Here is a 14,145-nt window from a genome sequence, read left to right as displayed (position 1 = left end):
AAAAAAAACGGAAGAATGACATCGCGAGTTTCGGTCCGAACGTTGGATCCACTTGGACCCATAATGCCCCGTGATACCTCTCATTTGCCGTAGATCGCGCCGGGCTACTCTCCTTTCGGTCATTTGCGGGATATTGTAGGCCCGGTCAAGAGTAAATGTCCTTCAATTCAGCCTTTGCCGCTTCGGCACCAAAAGAAAGATAAGGCTTTTCTATAGGCTCAGGGCCTGGGTATTCTCCGCAAACAGCCAATGAACCTGAGACCGGAACTTGCTAGTCCAGCAGATAAGAAATTCGCTACTACCGGACGTCGACCATACCAATTGTGAGATGGCGGCGTGATTCATTTAACTTTCTGCCACCCCCAATATCAAAAACCGTGGTGATCGAAGGGCGGCGTTGGGGTATCATCGACTTATCGTTTGCCTCATGGCCATCATTACTTGTAAGATGTCGGCAGAGCTTGAGCCTCAAGGAGACCTCGCGGATCAGAAGGATAAAGACCAATATTGAACTGTGTAGTGAGAGATAAATCTGATACAAACTTGAATGTTGCGAGCTGTTTCTACCTTTAAAAAGCGTCCACTGTCGTCTCGATGTCCAGGATGCAAAATACAACGAGGCAGGACGCGATAGACGGAAAGGAGTCGGACCGGAAGGCCGGCGGAAGTGGCTGCTTACGGCACACATCGTACGACTAATATCCGCCGCCGGCAGTACATGGCGGACTTTGAACAAATTCGATAAATTTCAGGTATCCCTGCCAACGTCGCTTGCTCCTTACCACGCACGTCACGTCAGCCAAGCGTCTCGAAAGCTATAAAAGCCTTGCCTTTCTGAAGCAGTACCTTCATCGTCTGCTTCCCCGTCTCCTCTAGCAGAAAATCTCATTTTTACAGAGTCACTGCATTTGTGCATGTACTCTAACCAGCTCTGCAGCACCCACAACTCTCATCGCGGCTTGAAACACACGACGGCCGGGTTTCTCATACGATTCTAAGTCCTTTCCTGTCCTTCTATTTCGCATCTCCATCTATATCTATCCACAATGGCTCCCAACGATTCTGGATACACCACGCCTGAATCTGAACTGGAGGGTGTTCTGCCTGTTCACCCTACCGCTGCGCGTCGCCCTCACGCCATCGTCGTGCAGTCCGAAAATACGTCATTCACCGACGAGTATATCACTGCGAAATTTAACAACCGTAACGCCAATATCACCGTTGCTAATGGACAGTATATCGTAAACCCGACCGTCGAGTTGTTCGAGTTCCAGACCAAGCGCCAAGTTTCCAAGACTGGGTACGTTACATTTGTCGCTGTTTACTCTCGTACATTTCTGATGCATCATTTTCAGTCTAATGATGATCGGTCTCGCGGGGAACAATGGTACCACTCTCTGTGCGACCATTCTTGCCAACCGTCACAACATCATCTGGCATACCAAGTCGGGCGTCCAACAGCCCAACTACATTGGTTCCCTTCTCCGTGCTTCCACCGTTCGCATCGGCACCGAGACCGCCACTGGCAAGGACATCCACGTCCCAGTGTCCGATGTGTTGCCCATGGTGCATCCAAATGACATCGTTCTCGGTGGTTGGGACATCTCTAGCTTATCTTTGGATAAGGCGATGGAACGCGCTCGTGTTCTCGACTACGACCTCCAGCGCCAGGTTGCTCCCCATATGGCTCGAATGAAGCCCTTACCATCCATCTACTATCCTGATTTCATCGCTGCGAACCAAGAGACCCGCGCGGACAACCTCATCCCGGGCTCCGACAAGCAAGCTCATCTCGAGCATATCCGAGCTGACATTCGCAAGTTCAAGAAAGACAACAACCTTGACCGCGTCGTCGTCTTCTGGACTGCCAACACCGAACGCTACAGCGACCTCATTCCCGGAGTCAACGACACCGCCGACAATATCCTGAACGCCATCAAGACCTCCCACTCGGAGGTTTCCCCGTCTTCCCTTTTCGCCGTAGCTGCGATCCTCGAAGGCGAACCGTTCGTCAACGGCGCTCCCCAGAATACCTTCGTTCCGGGTATCATCGAGCTCGCCGAACGTGAGAAGTCGTTCATCGGTGGTGACGACCTCAAGTCGGGCCAGACCAAGCTCAAGTCCGTCTTGGCCGAGTTCCTCGTCAACGCTGGTATCAAGCCGTTGTCCATCGCGTCGTACAACCATCTCGGTAACAACGATGGCCACAACCTTTCTGCGGAGAGGCAGTTCAGGAGCAAGGAGATCAGCAAGAGTAGCGTCGTGGACGACATGGTCAACGCGAACAGGCTGTTGTTCAAGGCTCCCGAGCCTGGTTCCGAGGGCAAAGGCGAGCACCCCGACCATGTCGTGGTTATCAAGTATGTTCCTGCTGTTGGTGACTCAAAGAGGGCCATCGACGAGTACTACTCTGAGATCTTCTGTGGTGGTCGGTCGACTATCAATATCTTCAATGAATGCGAGGTAAGCCGTGCATGCAGGCCCTTCCTTCTCTTTTACTCTCTAACTTGTTTCCCAGGATTCTCTCCTTGCGACGCCTTTGATCCTCGACTTGACTATCCTAACGGAGCTCCTCACTCGCATCAAGTACCGCAAGGCCGAGACTGGCGAGTTCCAGCCTCTCTACAGCGTTCTCTCCTTGCTCTCGTACATGCTCAAGGCGCCGCTCGTCAAGCCCGGTAGGTTTTGCCTTCCCTGTCCATTTCAAACACAGCTAATCCAGTTTTCTGCAGGCACCGAGGTCGTCAACAGTCTCAACAGGCAGCGCAACGCGCTTGATTCGTTCCTTAAGGCCTGCATTGGCTTGGAGGGCGGCAACGACCTGTTGTTGGAGACCAGGATTTGGTAGACCCGTAGGTCTTTCCCCAAGGGTTCAACATCCGTAGATTAGCTTTCTTTTTATCGTGTCGAGCGTCCATTCAACTGGCGTCAACAAAGAAGGGTTGACCAAAATGGTCCCCCATTTCTGTGGCTACATACCATACTGACAATGAATAAATGACGTATCGATTGCTTTACATTTGATCTCGCAATGTATTGTGACTGTTGTTCGGTATTTGTTTTGCATATTGTTCAACATGTCTTTTCAGAGTCCGGTGCAACGTCGATGTTCTAATACGATTAGCTGATATGAATGCCGAGAGGGCTCGCGAAGACCACAGCGACAGGTCATAACCAGCGTGAACAGGCGAAAATATACAACTTCCTTCCCTAGTTTGTACTATATGGTGGCTGGTGGCACACCGCACGAGCGTTGCGCACGATTGATACACCCGGGTTTCGGACCGGTAAGTAGTGATTATATAATTTGCTATAAGTGTAGCACCATATGCAAGGCAAAAGCATATAGATGTTATGTTCCTCAGCAAGTTCTAGTCTAATAATGTGTAAAAACACGAAAACAAAGATCTTTGAAAAGGATCTGCGCATCGGTCATGCACGCAAGGGAACGGTAAATTACCGTATGAAAACACCCCCCTACGGGGAGGGGCCGGCATAAAATTGTAACCTAACCCCCCTGTGGAGGATTCGTGCGCAACCCTGGCGTGGTTCTACAGGAAAACCAACGCTCATGATATATTATGTTGCCACTGGGACTCGAACCCAGAATTGTGGATAACTAACCGCTGACCTTTTGATTTTACATTGCGACGAGGTCATCATAGCACTCAACATGTTTATATCCAAGGTCGGCGCAGCATCGAGATTTATTCGATTTTAATTTTTGCCATACAGTTGGATACCGCGAGCATAGCCTGAAGGCCGTCATAACGAGCGCGAACAGCACTCCCTATGTTCAAGGCAAAACTAAATATACACCAAAATCCTGTATGCACAGGCTACCTCCAGGTCTCGAACCGGGAATAGTGGGCGCTCTCACCGCTAAACCACACAGCAGCATGAGTCCCTTAAAAAATGTGGTTCAAGTACATGAAATGAATAACCTTACTTCTATTGTACAAAAGCCAAGATAAAAATCTAATTCTTCTACTGCTACACTCCGGGATCAACACGAGCGGAGTAGCGTTGTCGTCCGAGGTCAACTCAGTCGCAGTAACGAGATTTACAGAAAGAGTGCTACCAAACGAGGAATCTGCTTCTAGTCGTGTTCGTGTACGATAAGAAGTCATTGTCAGCATGCCGAGAAGAAAAGAAGATAGGAACTGTGGTTGCCAGTAGAGGTGCTGTTGCAAGCGTCGTCTTGGCATTCGACAGCGGTTCCGTAGAGCACCAGGCTGGTCAGTACACGACCCTGGAGAGATGGAGCTAGCGTATCCATCCGATGGCCTTTCCGTCAGCCGTAGAGATGGGCAATCAATATAAGGATAAAGAGGGTCAAAGAAGATGACGAACAAGTAGTAGTAGTCGAGATGACTTCTCCGTCGACTATCGTTTTTTTTGTGTGTACGATTCAGTACTCTCGTCATATTTATCTGCACAACCGAGTCAGTCTTCCCCACGCTGCTACGCGCTCTTGCCACTCACAGTTGATCATTGCAGGGGTATTCGCGTCAACAGGGACGGAATCGCCGCTCTGTTGGCTTGGTCCACCATCAAATATATCCTCTCCACCCTTTATCGAACATGACATATACCAGTATACACATTAGCAAGCGCACACCACTGACTTGTCGGTCCGCCATATTCACCGAAAGACACAATCAGTCTTGTGTCAAAAGAAGCTCAATGCTTACCTCTCCGGACCGACTGCGCAATGGACTGATACGATGCTCCGCCATCGGTGCCCCTACCAGACCACAGCGCAAGTCTGTCAGCAGCAGGGCCTTCTCGGGGGGTAAGGGCTGTCGTGGCTTCGATGATATACGAGCCCGTCGCTCCGAAGGAGTAATAGGGCCCGAACTTCTGAACGCCCGACGAAGCGAAGAAAGATAAGAGAGCACGGTGTATTTGTTTAGCATAGCTCTATTACAAAAAATGGGCGGGAGGGATTAGTATTGTGACGACCTCGAGTCTATTCTTCCGCGCCGAGTGAGTCGATGGGTGTCAGACATGGATTGCTTGTACATGCGCTCGGAATCGAGGATGACGTTTGGAGAAGCTTTCGGTGCCTTGTCTTTCAGTGTAGAATCTGTTGCGGCCACCCGAACGGTACCGCGAGGTATTTACTGGACCGCAGCGTCGGTGCAGAGGTTTTGCCAGTCGTACTTGTTAGAAACGGAGCCAAGGCCGCCAGTCAATTTCGACGAGAATGCTTGTAGAGAGACAAGTGTAGGGCGTCTACAGTCAAAGAAACGTGGCGTCGATCTATATGCACCTCTCCATACGAATACCCTCTTTCCCCTGCACCTCGAGAGCAGTGAAGAAAGTTGGGCACCTTGAACGAGACGCTTCGCGATGTGCCGCCAACTGACCCCGCTGCCTTCGACGCCTGGATCATCTCTCTATTTCAACGAGAGAGAGTCGACGACAAGGGCCAGCATCCACAGTGGCTATACGAGCGCGAACGCTCCCCGCGCCATGTACCGCTCACCGACCCCGTGGGGTTCGATGCATGGATTATACTCAAAAACAAAGCCGACAAGACCCATCATCGTGACGCTGTTCGCGATGAACACCCAAACAGCATATTCATAGATATGTCATCGAGCGGCCCATCGGGTTCAACGCCAGCGATGACAGGTCCCTCGTACCCTCAGCAGGAGCTCGCGTGGTGGATCGTTCCTCCAGAGATCTCTCCACTATTCCACAACCCGAGACCCGTCATTGCGACTACATCACCAAGCTGGCTCAGCAGCAACGGAGAGGCACCCCTTATCTTCGTATCGTGGTAGCGACGTCAAGCCCTATCTACAAGTCTCATTCAATATTTTTTTCAGAATGAGAACATATTTCCTACTCACTTATTCTCGCAAACCTGTAAGTATTCCAAGAAAAACCCCATGGTAGGTTTTGTATCAGCGATATCGACGAGCAGAGATGACAGGATCGATGCACTGGGCGGTCCTTTCGTAGGTGGCTATGTAATTTCCCATCGAAGAGCAGATGACGACGCAGAGAGTTGCCATAATGAGACAGAGGACATCATCTCCAGCAGGTGTGGTAGTGGAAGGAAGGAATGACGGGAATGACGGGAAAGTGCGGGAAGGACAGCCATCACGTAAACAACCTCTTTGCCGTCGACCGTCAACATCCATGATTCCTCGATGCTCCTTCTACAAAGCTGTTTCTTCTGCTCTTCTGACAGGGCTCCCCTTTCCAGCTTGTGCACGGGCTTGATCTTGAAGAAGAAAGGTGGTAGGGAACTACCGTGCGTCTACTAATCCTTTCTCGTTGCTTTCTGTACTGAGCAAGGGAACTACAGAATTATTTTTTTTATGAGCCATATTCTGTTCTCTGGCGCAACCAAAGTCTCCGACAACTCTCTGGATTCCAAAGGATGCTGAGGGATGCATCGATGATCTTCTGTATGTTCTAGGCGCAGTCTTATCATATTGCGAGACTGAATCATGTTTCCAGAAGTCGTTAGCCTTGCAAGGATGTACTCGTCCGACCACTGATGAGAGCTACACCGGACCGGTCACACTATGCTCGTACAACCAATATGGATGAGCTTTTGTTCTCTAAGCTCGTCGGTTTACTTCACAAATAACTCTCAATACCATTTCGTGATGCTAGAGAAAAGAGGTGATGGAGAGTTTGACGATAGAAAGGTACGTTCTGCCAGGTCCTTTATTGTGCAGCCTTCCTGACACCGTCTAGAGCCTCTTTTCTTCGAATCCGCAACTATGCGCTTATATGCGTTTTCTATCACGACTGATCCTCACTTAACACGCGTTTCCCACTCCCCACCCTCGTCCTTCTCGCCGCTCTCCTCGTTCACGGTTTTTCTGGCACCATCAACGCCCGCCTCCCAGAAGCAGAATTACCATCCAAGGCGAGGACTTCTCTGGTTCCCACGTTCCCTGGAAGCCATTGTGGACTTGGCCAGGAACGGACAAGCGCTGTCCAACGAAAGTCCCAGAGTATTGTCCTTGCCTGGGTGACGTACATTTACCGTCTTTCTCTACACTTCTTCCGATCATGATCAGCTTCGAACTACCCGTCTGTGGATTCGAATGCCCGTCCCAATGGCCCTACAACAAGTACGTACACCTGGGAGCCTGTGTCTGTGGACAGGTATGACTGGAAGTCTGGAAGCCTGGAAAGAGCGACCCACTCTCATGTGGGTATGTCGACAAGGTGGCCTATGAGATCGGTACGCGCATCTTCTATACGGTTTAGGTTTTCTTGTAACTTATTACATACGCAGACCGCAAGGACCTTTGCTTGGATCAAATAACTCTTGCCAAGGTATGTGTCTGCATCCGATCCTCTTCGACCGTTCATTGACAAAGGGCTTTTCCTTTAGTCTATACCCTGGAGGAAGCGATGGAACAATTCATCTGCACCCTCTTCGAGTGACGTCACGGCCTGGGAAATGACCCTGAGGATGATTGGGTCGATGATTAGGTGTATTATAGCTCTTCGTACCGGAACGTCTAGTACTAGGTTCAAGCTCAAGTTGTGATGATCTATCACTCCACCATAAAGATCAACGGCTGCCAGTATGTTCCCACCCGACCGCTCAAATAACTCGTTAAGAGCTGCATACTATTCCATCTCGCCGAGAACAATGAGGTCCTCTTCCGTCCTTACATGCAATGCATGATATCAAAAGCCAGGATGTTGTAGTAGTGGGCTACGGTCTTCATGAAGGCTGACAGTCCCTGTCAAAACACGGCGAACGATTCCGTATCGCTAATGGACGAATGCCGATGCCCGGATGGCGTCATTATGGCAGACGGAACGAAGCCTCCATCTGAAAATCGACTTCCCTCTCGCACTCAGCAACACCGGATCGCCACCACTTTGCGCAAGGCCAATGCTATAGACATCAACTAAAGTAGCAAAGGTCATAAGAAGCACATTTTGATCATGCTCTCACTGGAAAATGAGCGCACGTTCACCTATTCAAGATAATGAGGAAGCTGCTTTTGGTTGACGGCTTAAAAAAAACAATGAATGGTGTTGGCCTAGTCTTATGAGTCCAAGGCGATGTTCAAGTTGTCGGGAAATAATTTTGAGTACTGCCATTCATCTATTTTCATGACCGGGTACTTAGTCCTTCTGAACCAGTTCAGTACCGCAATGCCTCAAGAAGCATGTTTCGGTCTACTACATTGTAGCCTTCTCCACTATCATAGCCAGATAGATGTCCGTTTTATCTTTTCTGGAGCGTTCCATGTTTCTCCAGCCTTCCTACAATCCATCAAAGTCACCAAAATTAATTTTTCGAATCCAAGTGCCATTCTGTATGGTCGATGCATAGGCTGCGCCTTGCATCATCACGGATTTGATCTTACGGACTACTATATAATGAACTGGTCACTCAGCAACAAGAATCAATGTCCCTCCTTCGTTTGTCTTCAGGTGTATCGTCATGAATGCGGCAACATATCCGGGTACTGCTATCCCAGAACTAACCGACAGCCAGATCAAAGAAATATTCCTCTTTCTAGACACCCAATTCGACGAGGGATTGGTCTGTGGATTGACGCATGGTAAGAGAAATTCAATTCACACCCTCCGAGGAAATGCGAGTTAACGAAATATTTCTGAAGGATTCTACACCGGAGTAGTTGCTGTCGCCTTATGGGCTATTGGTCTCCGCATCTTACTTCTTTTGACGTGCATATATCTGACGGCTGGCCTACCTAGCTTCGAGTCGAAAAACGTGCCAGAACAGAAGGCCATATTTTCTTGTTTTTGTCATCCTGGTTTTGTATCTTCTGGAGACGTCAGAGCGAATAGACAAATGATATCACAGAATTTGTCGCGAATGGGGACAGCTTTTAGATGGCATACGAATCTAGCGATCCTGTGGGGATTCCACTCCTGGCAACCCTGGGGTTCAGTGCAATTCTGAGCACGATTCTTGCTGATGCTACCTTGGTGCGGGGATTAAGATTTGTATTTTCGGGATCCTGGCTTGTGACTTGGTAGATATGGCGCTGCTGGATCGTCTGGGGTCGGTCACGGCGCGCTGTGCTCATTCCGATTGTCTGCACCACCTTCGTGATCTCGGAACTGACCAAGACCAACTTGTTATTTACCTCAGTAAGTAGAGGAATTGTGACTTATGACTCCGTCTTTGGGCCTGTCGAAAATATTCCACCCCAGGCCCTAAATATTGTGAATGTTGTGAACTGGGCGGTCCTATACTCCTCGCTCATACAAGCCACCCTGCTGTGGTGCATGATTCTCATCATTTATCGTATTCTGAAAGTAGGCGGTGTGTCTGCAGGGATGGGTGTGTATCACAGAGTGATAGAGATGCTTGTAGAATCGGCTTCTCTCTACTCTGCAGTGATAGTTAAGCGCCACGGCGTCGTCGCTTCCACTCCAAAATCACTGGAGTTCGCAGGATGACGGCCCAATGAGTGAATCTGGATGAGACACATCTCGGTGCATAAGACCGGACTTGGAGGAGGGCTTGGAGGAGAGTACACAGAGTTAAGACTGGAGGGCGCTGAACGGTTTTGACATCGGTCTAGGGCAATTTACTATGCTATTTATTCAGAACCTTAGATCTGTAAGAGTAGTAGCAGTACACAGATTCACATAGTCAGTCTAGGGGAATGGAAGATGCCGCTGTATCTCAGTTTATTCATGCATTAACGCAGGCCAATGGAACCAATTATTAAAGACTCCAGTTCACGCATTACGACAACATTATTCAGAATTGGCTAGCCACCACGCATAAGGGCTAGCTCCCACCTCATTCACCAAAGCAACCGCAGACGAAATCCGAAACGTCAGTCCAAATCTTGCCCCAGACAATCTTGTCCTTATGAGAGCGGTCAGAGCAAACAAAGAAGACTTACACTCGTTATCAAAGAATGAGTCAACTTCTGTTCGTACAACGTAGTAAAGAACCTATAGAACCTTTAAATTTGGCATTCTTTTCAGGCTTGCAACTGCAGTTGCATTTATTTCTATTGGTATATATTTTATGAATGGCGCACCGAGAAGTCGCTCGACGTTAAATCTTCTTAGTTACTGGGGCTCTACCTTCGTCTTTTGGAGTCCAGGACATTGCGAGGTGGGACAAAGCGCATATACGAAGGGTAGAATTTTGGGAGACGTGTCACTGAATCCTAGGAGAGCTGGATGTCTTCGTATGACTCCATCGACGCCTCCGGCAACTGTCGCTAGGACGGTCCGTCGTCGTGGAGCATATATGGAGGACTGTCCAGTAGCAACTCATCCTTTTCCGACCAAAAGCAATACCTGAAGACAGCTTTAAGAGGATGGTGATGGTGATTGCACGACGACGTACCGAGTTTTTTCTTTCCACCAGTTAACGGCAATATCATTGTCACCCCAGCCAAAAAAATTGTGCTTTGTATTATCGCCAACATATAAAGGACTAGTGGAGAAGAGGCAAAAGAGCCAGATCTACAGAAGCCAGAATGTTCTCGCCGGTCAACAACAAAGCGACGCCAGTATGTAGCACAAAGCGCACCATTCCTTATCTTCAGCGCTTTGGACAGCATCCATTGTCTGAAAGGGAAGCACTACAGGAAACATTGATAATGCTGAGCGGGACGGGATTATTCACGGACGTGGGGAGGAAGGAAGGCCGTGACTGTGACGGGACGGCAGACCATCATTCTTCCTTCTTCCCTTCCTTCCACCACGACAGCAGAACTGGCTGCTGGCGACTCTTACGATCTGTCGAGAACGAGCTCAAAGAGCGTTACCCTGTCTTCCCGCTACCGCTGGAAAGGACCGCATATTGCTCTTGGTGCGCCTACCCGATACCTACCGCTGTGAAGATGTTGTGCTCATGGTCCTAGGAAACTGTCAAAAGCGTCTGTTCGTCACCGATATCATTGCTTTAAGAAACTGAATAAAAATTATAGCTACATCTTCTGCCTCGCCGCGTGCTTTCCCAAACCTTCCTCTCCTCTGTAGATAGGTATTACGCAGCCTGAACGACCAAGCCTATCAACTGGAGGATCGAGCCGGATATCCATCATCCAAGGCGAGAGACGGAGGCGGTGAGGCTGGATATGTTGTTTGGTGTGCCTCTTGCTGGTGGCGAGGCATCGGCGGATGGTATGAGTGGTCTGGCATCGTCGTCGCCAATGCCGATGGACTAACCGATGTCATATTGTTATATATCTCATCTGTTCGTTCATCGCGACCGGCGCGATGGTGCTGGGTCTCATCGTCCCTCTTGCCACGCATGAAGTCCAGCCAGTCGTTGGGATCGGTGAGTAGGTCATGCTGTATGGCGCGCCAGAATACCTCTCGTTCCTCGGACGCCTTCCTGTCGTCATAGCGTTGCTTGCCGAGGAGTGTCAGAAGGAACCACCTGTCCCACTCACGAGCATTGAGTGTTGGCGTATCATCTGGGACCTCGCCGGGAACGTAGGGGTCGTCGTTCAGAATGGAGAGCAGACGTCGATGGGAATCGAAGGGATGTATAGGTGGCGCATGGTTCGGTATGACATCAATATTGCTCCTCCAGGCCGTAACTTGCTCGGTGACTTTCATATGATTCCTCTACCACCGATGAGCTCTCCAGTTTCGGTACAAGAACAACGCACTCACCAAAATCTCTCCCTCACAGGTAAGCAGCATTACAGCTCTCTCACTCCGAGGAGTCGCCAATGCCCTATCCCTCCACGCTACAACATTCTCGAGGCCGAAAGTGCCTATCGGCAATGTGGCCATCAGTGACGACTCCTCGGTATATGCGATCGTACTCGCTAGGGTATATGTCCAATCTCGGACCTCCGATACTGGTGCCTCCCAGTCCTCGATGCCGTGGGGTGAGTTCATTGGAAGCTGGCTTGGAAGCTGGCAAGTTGGTGTGGTGGTTGTACTAATTTGAAATGACCAGCCCTGAAGGCGAGCCTTTGTTTTCTTCTCAGACGTCTGGCAAACCACGACCAAGTTGCATCCTTCTCCATTTAAGACTAATTGCCCAGGCTGAGCTTTATCTCTTAGGTTGGCATAAATCACTACCTGGCGCATGTACAACAAAGTTTCTCTGCAATCGTGTTATCTCCTCGATTGGCCCACCACGCGTATATGAATAGGACCGTCCTCCTTCCCCGCTTTCGCCAAGAGTTGGTCTTCATGGTCTTCTCTTTTGCTCGTATTCCCAAACGGCTACCAGCTGGTCAAGTCGAGCTCCGCGACGGACCTAGTGTCTAATCCTGTGGCGCAGCATCAACCTCGCTTCACACGTCCATCGCAAAGGATCCAGACATACAACACCAGAAGTTTCTGCAGTATACCCTTCAAATACTTATCGAAAGCACGAAAACGCATTGAATACGTACCTGCATGGTGTATTCTTGTGGAAAGGATACGGACAATGCCGCGCCCGAAAGGATTGGCCGGTCCGGTGACCTCAAATTCGGCCAATCGTCACTGTCATCCATCAGTTTTCTTTTCGCCTTAATGTCGATGCTGCGGCGTAGACGCGTGCATTTCATGCCGAGGGCCATCAAGGTGCGCGTTTTCATTCTCATACTGTAACCGGATCGCTTACAACTGCGCTACAGACAACTTCCAAGGCGATGCTGGATTATTCGTATTTGGCTAGTATACGCGATGATGTGAGGCTTGTTCCTTGCAAATGGAAATTCATTTCGATTTTAGACATTAAATTGTCGTTCTTCGTCTCGTGCTCATTTTCCCGGTACTGAAGAGAGCGATGGAACAATTTTAAGATACTCCCTGTATCGTATCGAAGACAAAAAATGAACCAGGAGTCCCCGTATCTGGGTAGGAGTCGAACCCAATACACACGTGCTCAGACAGATGCACTATGTATCACCCCTTCCTTGGCACAACGATCTTCGCAAATTTCGAGCCACTCATGAAAATTTCTTTCTCTTCTGTAAGGACAATATGAGAAGAAATCGGGTAGCACAAGGTCACAATTGAAAGTTACATGATTTACATACACAGGATCAAAGCTCCCGAACGATCTGCTTGATTGGCGTGAACTTCTCGTAGCCTTCCTGCGTCGTGACATCTAGATCCCATCGTAACGGCGGAGGCGCATTCATAGGACGAGTGAGTGGCAGAAAGAGGATCTAAGTCTATAGCATAAAGATAATGCTCACCATGAATAACAGGATGTATGGGTGAGCTTCATTATTGGAAACTTAAGAGCATCTCGAAGCATGCGCTCCTCGGAAAATGTATGGCACGGTTGAAAAGTAAATTTGACGCTTCGTCTGGTAAAATCGCAGTGACGAGGAGACGAAGGCCTGCGAGGATGAAATAAGTCTACCGTCGCATCTGCAGAATTCAAAATGTTCTTTGACTGTGGTCTCCATCTTAAGAACGTGCCCGAGTTCCGTAAGACAATACTGCCCGCTGAGAGACGAGGACTAGAAAGAGAACCCGCCATTGGGAACATCAGACGTCCGTCCATTCGAAACGCAGCCGATCGAAGGTTTCCTTGAGGTCTGGACAATGATCTAAATACATCAGCAATGTGTCAAGGCCAAGATTGTCACAACAGAGACATCCATGGCAAAGATTTGTTAACGAGCTCCCAATACCTGGGTGTAAGGTTCAGGATATTGTCAGCCGTTAAATCTTTTCGTGGTAATGAGTACGTTCAAAGATTGATCGGGAGTATTGATACTTACTGAAATGTTACTCCATAGACTTGCACCTTGCATATGTAAGTTCACTTTGTTCTTCGAGTGGCATATTTTCAGGAAGAATCTGCCACAAAGATGTCGTCGCCAGCTGGGATGTTGAGCACATTGAAGCAATAGGTTTGTTTACTGGGTGATGAGGCTTAGTCGAAACAGAATGAAATGCAAATATAAACACCAGCTCATCAGTGTTTCGATGGGATCTGACGTTTACGGAAGTATCTGGCTAGATAGATAAGTAAATACAGGCAGGAAGTTGGTTGTGTATCGCCGAAAGCATATCAACAAGCCGCGACAGTATCAGATGACGATACAATCAGAATTAGGCAGCCACTAGAGGTGACTGGGGATCATAACATGAGCGACCCTCACAATTGATAATCGGCACACATAAAGCCACCTTGATCCACATTTACGCTGTCACAAGGGCGCATACCGTCATAAGAGAATA

At 49.0% G+C, this 14,145-nt stretch overlaps 10 protein-coding genes across 10 annotated transcripts; 7 read left to right on the top strand and 3 right to left on the bottom strand.

Annotated features, from left to right (window-relative positions):
- The first annotated feature begins 886 nt into the window (after positions 1 to 886).
- BT62DRAFT_937497 (inositol-3-phosphate synthase) lies at positions 887 to 3,189 on the top strand. The gene is made up of 4 exons (XM_043187333.1): positions 887 to 1,300; positions 1,356 to 2,463; positions 2,519 to 2,678; positions 2,733 to 3,189. The coding sequence occupies exons 1-4, from the start codon at positions 1,047 to 1,049 to the stop codon at positions 2,846 to 2,848; spliced, it is 1,638 nt and encodes a 545-aa protein (XP_043034578.1). The 5' UTR covers positions 887 to 1,046; the 3' UTR covers positions 2,849 to 3,189.
- Positions 3,190 to 3,707: 518 nt separating this feature from the next.
- On the bottom strand, positions 3,708 to 4,919 carry BT62DRAFT_1080432 (uncharacterized protein; the record flags this gene model as incomplete). The annotated part of the gene is made up of 5 exons (XM_043179585.1): positions 3,708 to 3,790; positions 3,844 to 3,882; positions 3,998 to 4,433; positions 4,469 to 4,573; positions 4,695 to 4,919. The coding sequence occupies 5 exons, from the start codon at positions 4,917 to 4,919 to the stop codon at positions 3,708 to 3,710; spliced, it is 888 nt and encodes a 295-aa protein (XP_043034577.1).
- Positions 4,920 to 5,010: 91 nt separating this feature from the next.
- On the top strand, positions 5,011 to 5,792 carry BT62DRAFT_1012117 (uncharacterized protein; the record flags this gene model as incomplete). Its single annotated transcript, XM_043177887.1, has 2 exons — positions 5,011 to 5,259; positions 5,328 to 5,792. The coding sequence occupies 2 exons, from the start codon at positions 5,011 to 5,013 to the stop codon at positions 5,790 to 5,792; spliced, it is 714 nt and encodes a 237-aa protein (XP_043034576.1).
- An 837-nt stretch (positions 5,793 to 6,629) lies between these two features.
- On the top strand, positions 6,630 to 7,902 carry BT62DRAFT_1012116 (uncharacterized protein; the record flags this gene model as incomplete). Its single annotated transcript, XM_043177886.1, has 7 exons — positions 6,630 to 6,671; positions 6,723 to 6,983; positions 7,050 to 7,103; positions 7,159 to 7,216; positions 7,271 to 7,311; positions 7,370 to 7,470; positions 7,725 to 7,902. 7 exons carry the CDS (start codon positions 6,630 to 6,632, stop codon positions 7,900 to 7,902), a joined length of 735 nt encoding a protein of 244 aa, XP_043034575.1.
- Positions 7,903 to 8,440: 538 nt separating this feature from the next.
- BT62DRAFT_997406 (uncharacterized protein) lies at positions 8,441 to 9,530 on the top strand (the record flags this gene model as incomplete). Its single annotated transcript, XM_043190652.1, has 4 exons — positions 8,441 to 8,542; positions 8,857 to 8,952; positions 9,004 to 9,117; positions 9,181 to 9,530. The coding sequence occupies 4 exons, from the start codon at positions 8,441 to 8,443 to the stop codon at positions 9,427 to 9,429; spliced, it is 561 nt and encodes a 186-aa protein (XP_043034574.1). The 3' UTR covers positions 9,430 to 9,530.
- Positions 9,531 to 9,778: 248 nt separating this feature from the next.
- BT62DRAFT_1080429 (uncharacterized protein) lies at positions 9,779 to 10,641 on the bottom strand (the record flags this gene model as incomplete). The annotated part of the gene is made up of 5 exons (XM_043179584.1): positions 10,526 to 10,641; positions 10,340 to 10,458; positions 10,279 to 10,290; positions 10,072 to 10,211; positions 9,779 to 9,847 (listed from the first exon to the last, which is right to left on the bottom strand). Exons 2-5 carry the CDS (start codon positions 10,419 to 10,421, stop codon positions 9,779 to 9,781), a joined length of 303 nt encoding a protein of 100 aa, XP_043034573.1. The 5' UTR covers positions 10,422 to 10,458; positions 10,526 to 10,641.
- Positions 10,642 to 10,705: 64 nt separating this feature from the next.
- On the top strand, positions 10,706 to 11,170 carry BT62DRAFT_1080428 (uncharacterized protein; the record flags this gene model as incomplete). Its single annotated transcript, XM_043179583.1, has 3 exons — positions 10,706 to 10,807; positions 10,860 to 10,878; positions 10,926 to 11,170. Coding segments are annotated over 3 exons (193 nt in total), but the record flags the coding sequence as incomplete, so codon positions are not given.
- On the bottom strand, positions 10,962 to 11,934 carry BT62DRAFT_556690 (uncharacterized protein). Its single transcript, XM_043181385.1, has one exon. The coding sequence runs from the start codon at positions 11,560 to 11,562 to the stop codon at positions 11,011 to 11,013; it is 552 nt and encodes a 183-aa protein (XP_043034571.1). The 5' UTR covers positions 11,563 to 11,934; the 3' UTR covers positions 10,962 to 11,010.
- A 69-nt stretch (positions 11,935 to 12,003) lies between these two features.
- On the top strand, positions 12,004 to 12,300 carry BT62DRAFT_937496 (uncharacterized protein; the record flags this gene model as incomplete). Its single annotated transcript, XM_043187332.1, has 1 exon — positions 12,004 to 12,300. A coding segment is annotated over one exon (204 nt), but the record flags the coding sequence as incomplete, so codon positions are not given.
- A 60-nt stretch (positions 12,301 to 12,360) lies between these two features.
- Positions 12,361 to 12,783, top strand: BT62DRAFT_1012111 (uncharacterized protein; the record flags this gene model as incomplete). Its single annotated transcript, XM_043177885.1, has 3 exons — positions 12,361 to 12,528; positions 12,582 to 12,635; positions 12,679 to 12,783. The coding sequence occupies 3 exons, from the start codon at positions 12,361 to 12,363 to the stop codon at positions 12,781 to 12,783; spliced, it is 327 nt and encodes a 108-aa protein (XP_043034569.1).
- Between the last annotated feature and the right edge of the window lie 1,362 nt (positions 12,784 to 14,145).

This window comes from Guyanagaster necrorhizus (assembly GCF_019112545.1).
Source record: "Guyanagaster necrorhizus MCA 3950 unplaced genomic scaffold BT62scaffold_42, whole genome shotgun sequence".
In the NCBI taxonomy this organism is placed as follows: domain Eukaryota; kingdom Fungi; phylum Basidiomycota; class Agaricomycetes; order Agaricales; family Physalacriaceae; genus Guyanagaster; species Guyanagaster necrorhizus.
The sequence above is the reverse complement of the archived record's forward strand: the minus strand, read 5'-3'. Positions and strand labels throughout refer to the sequence as shown.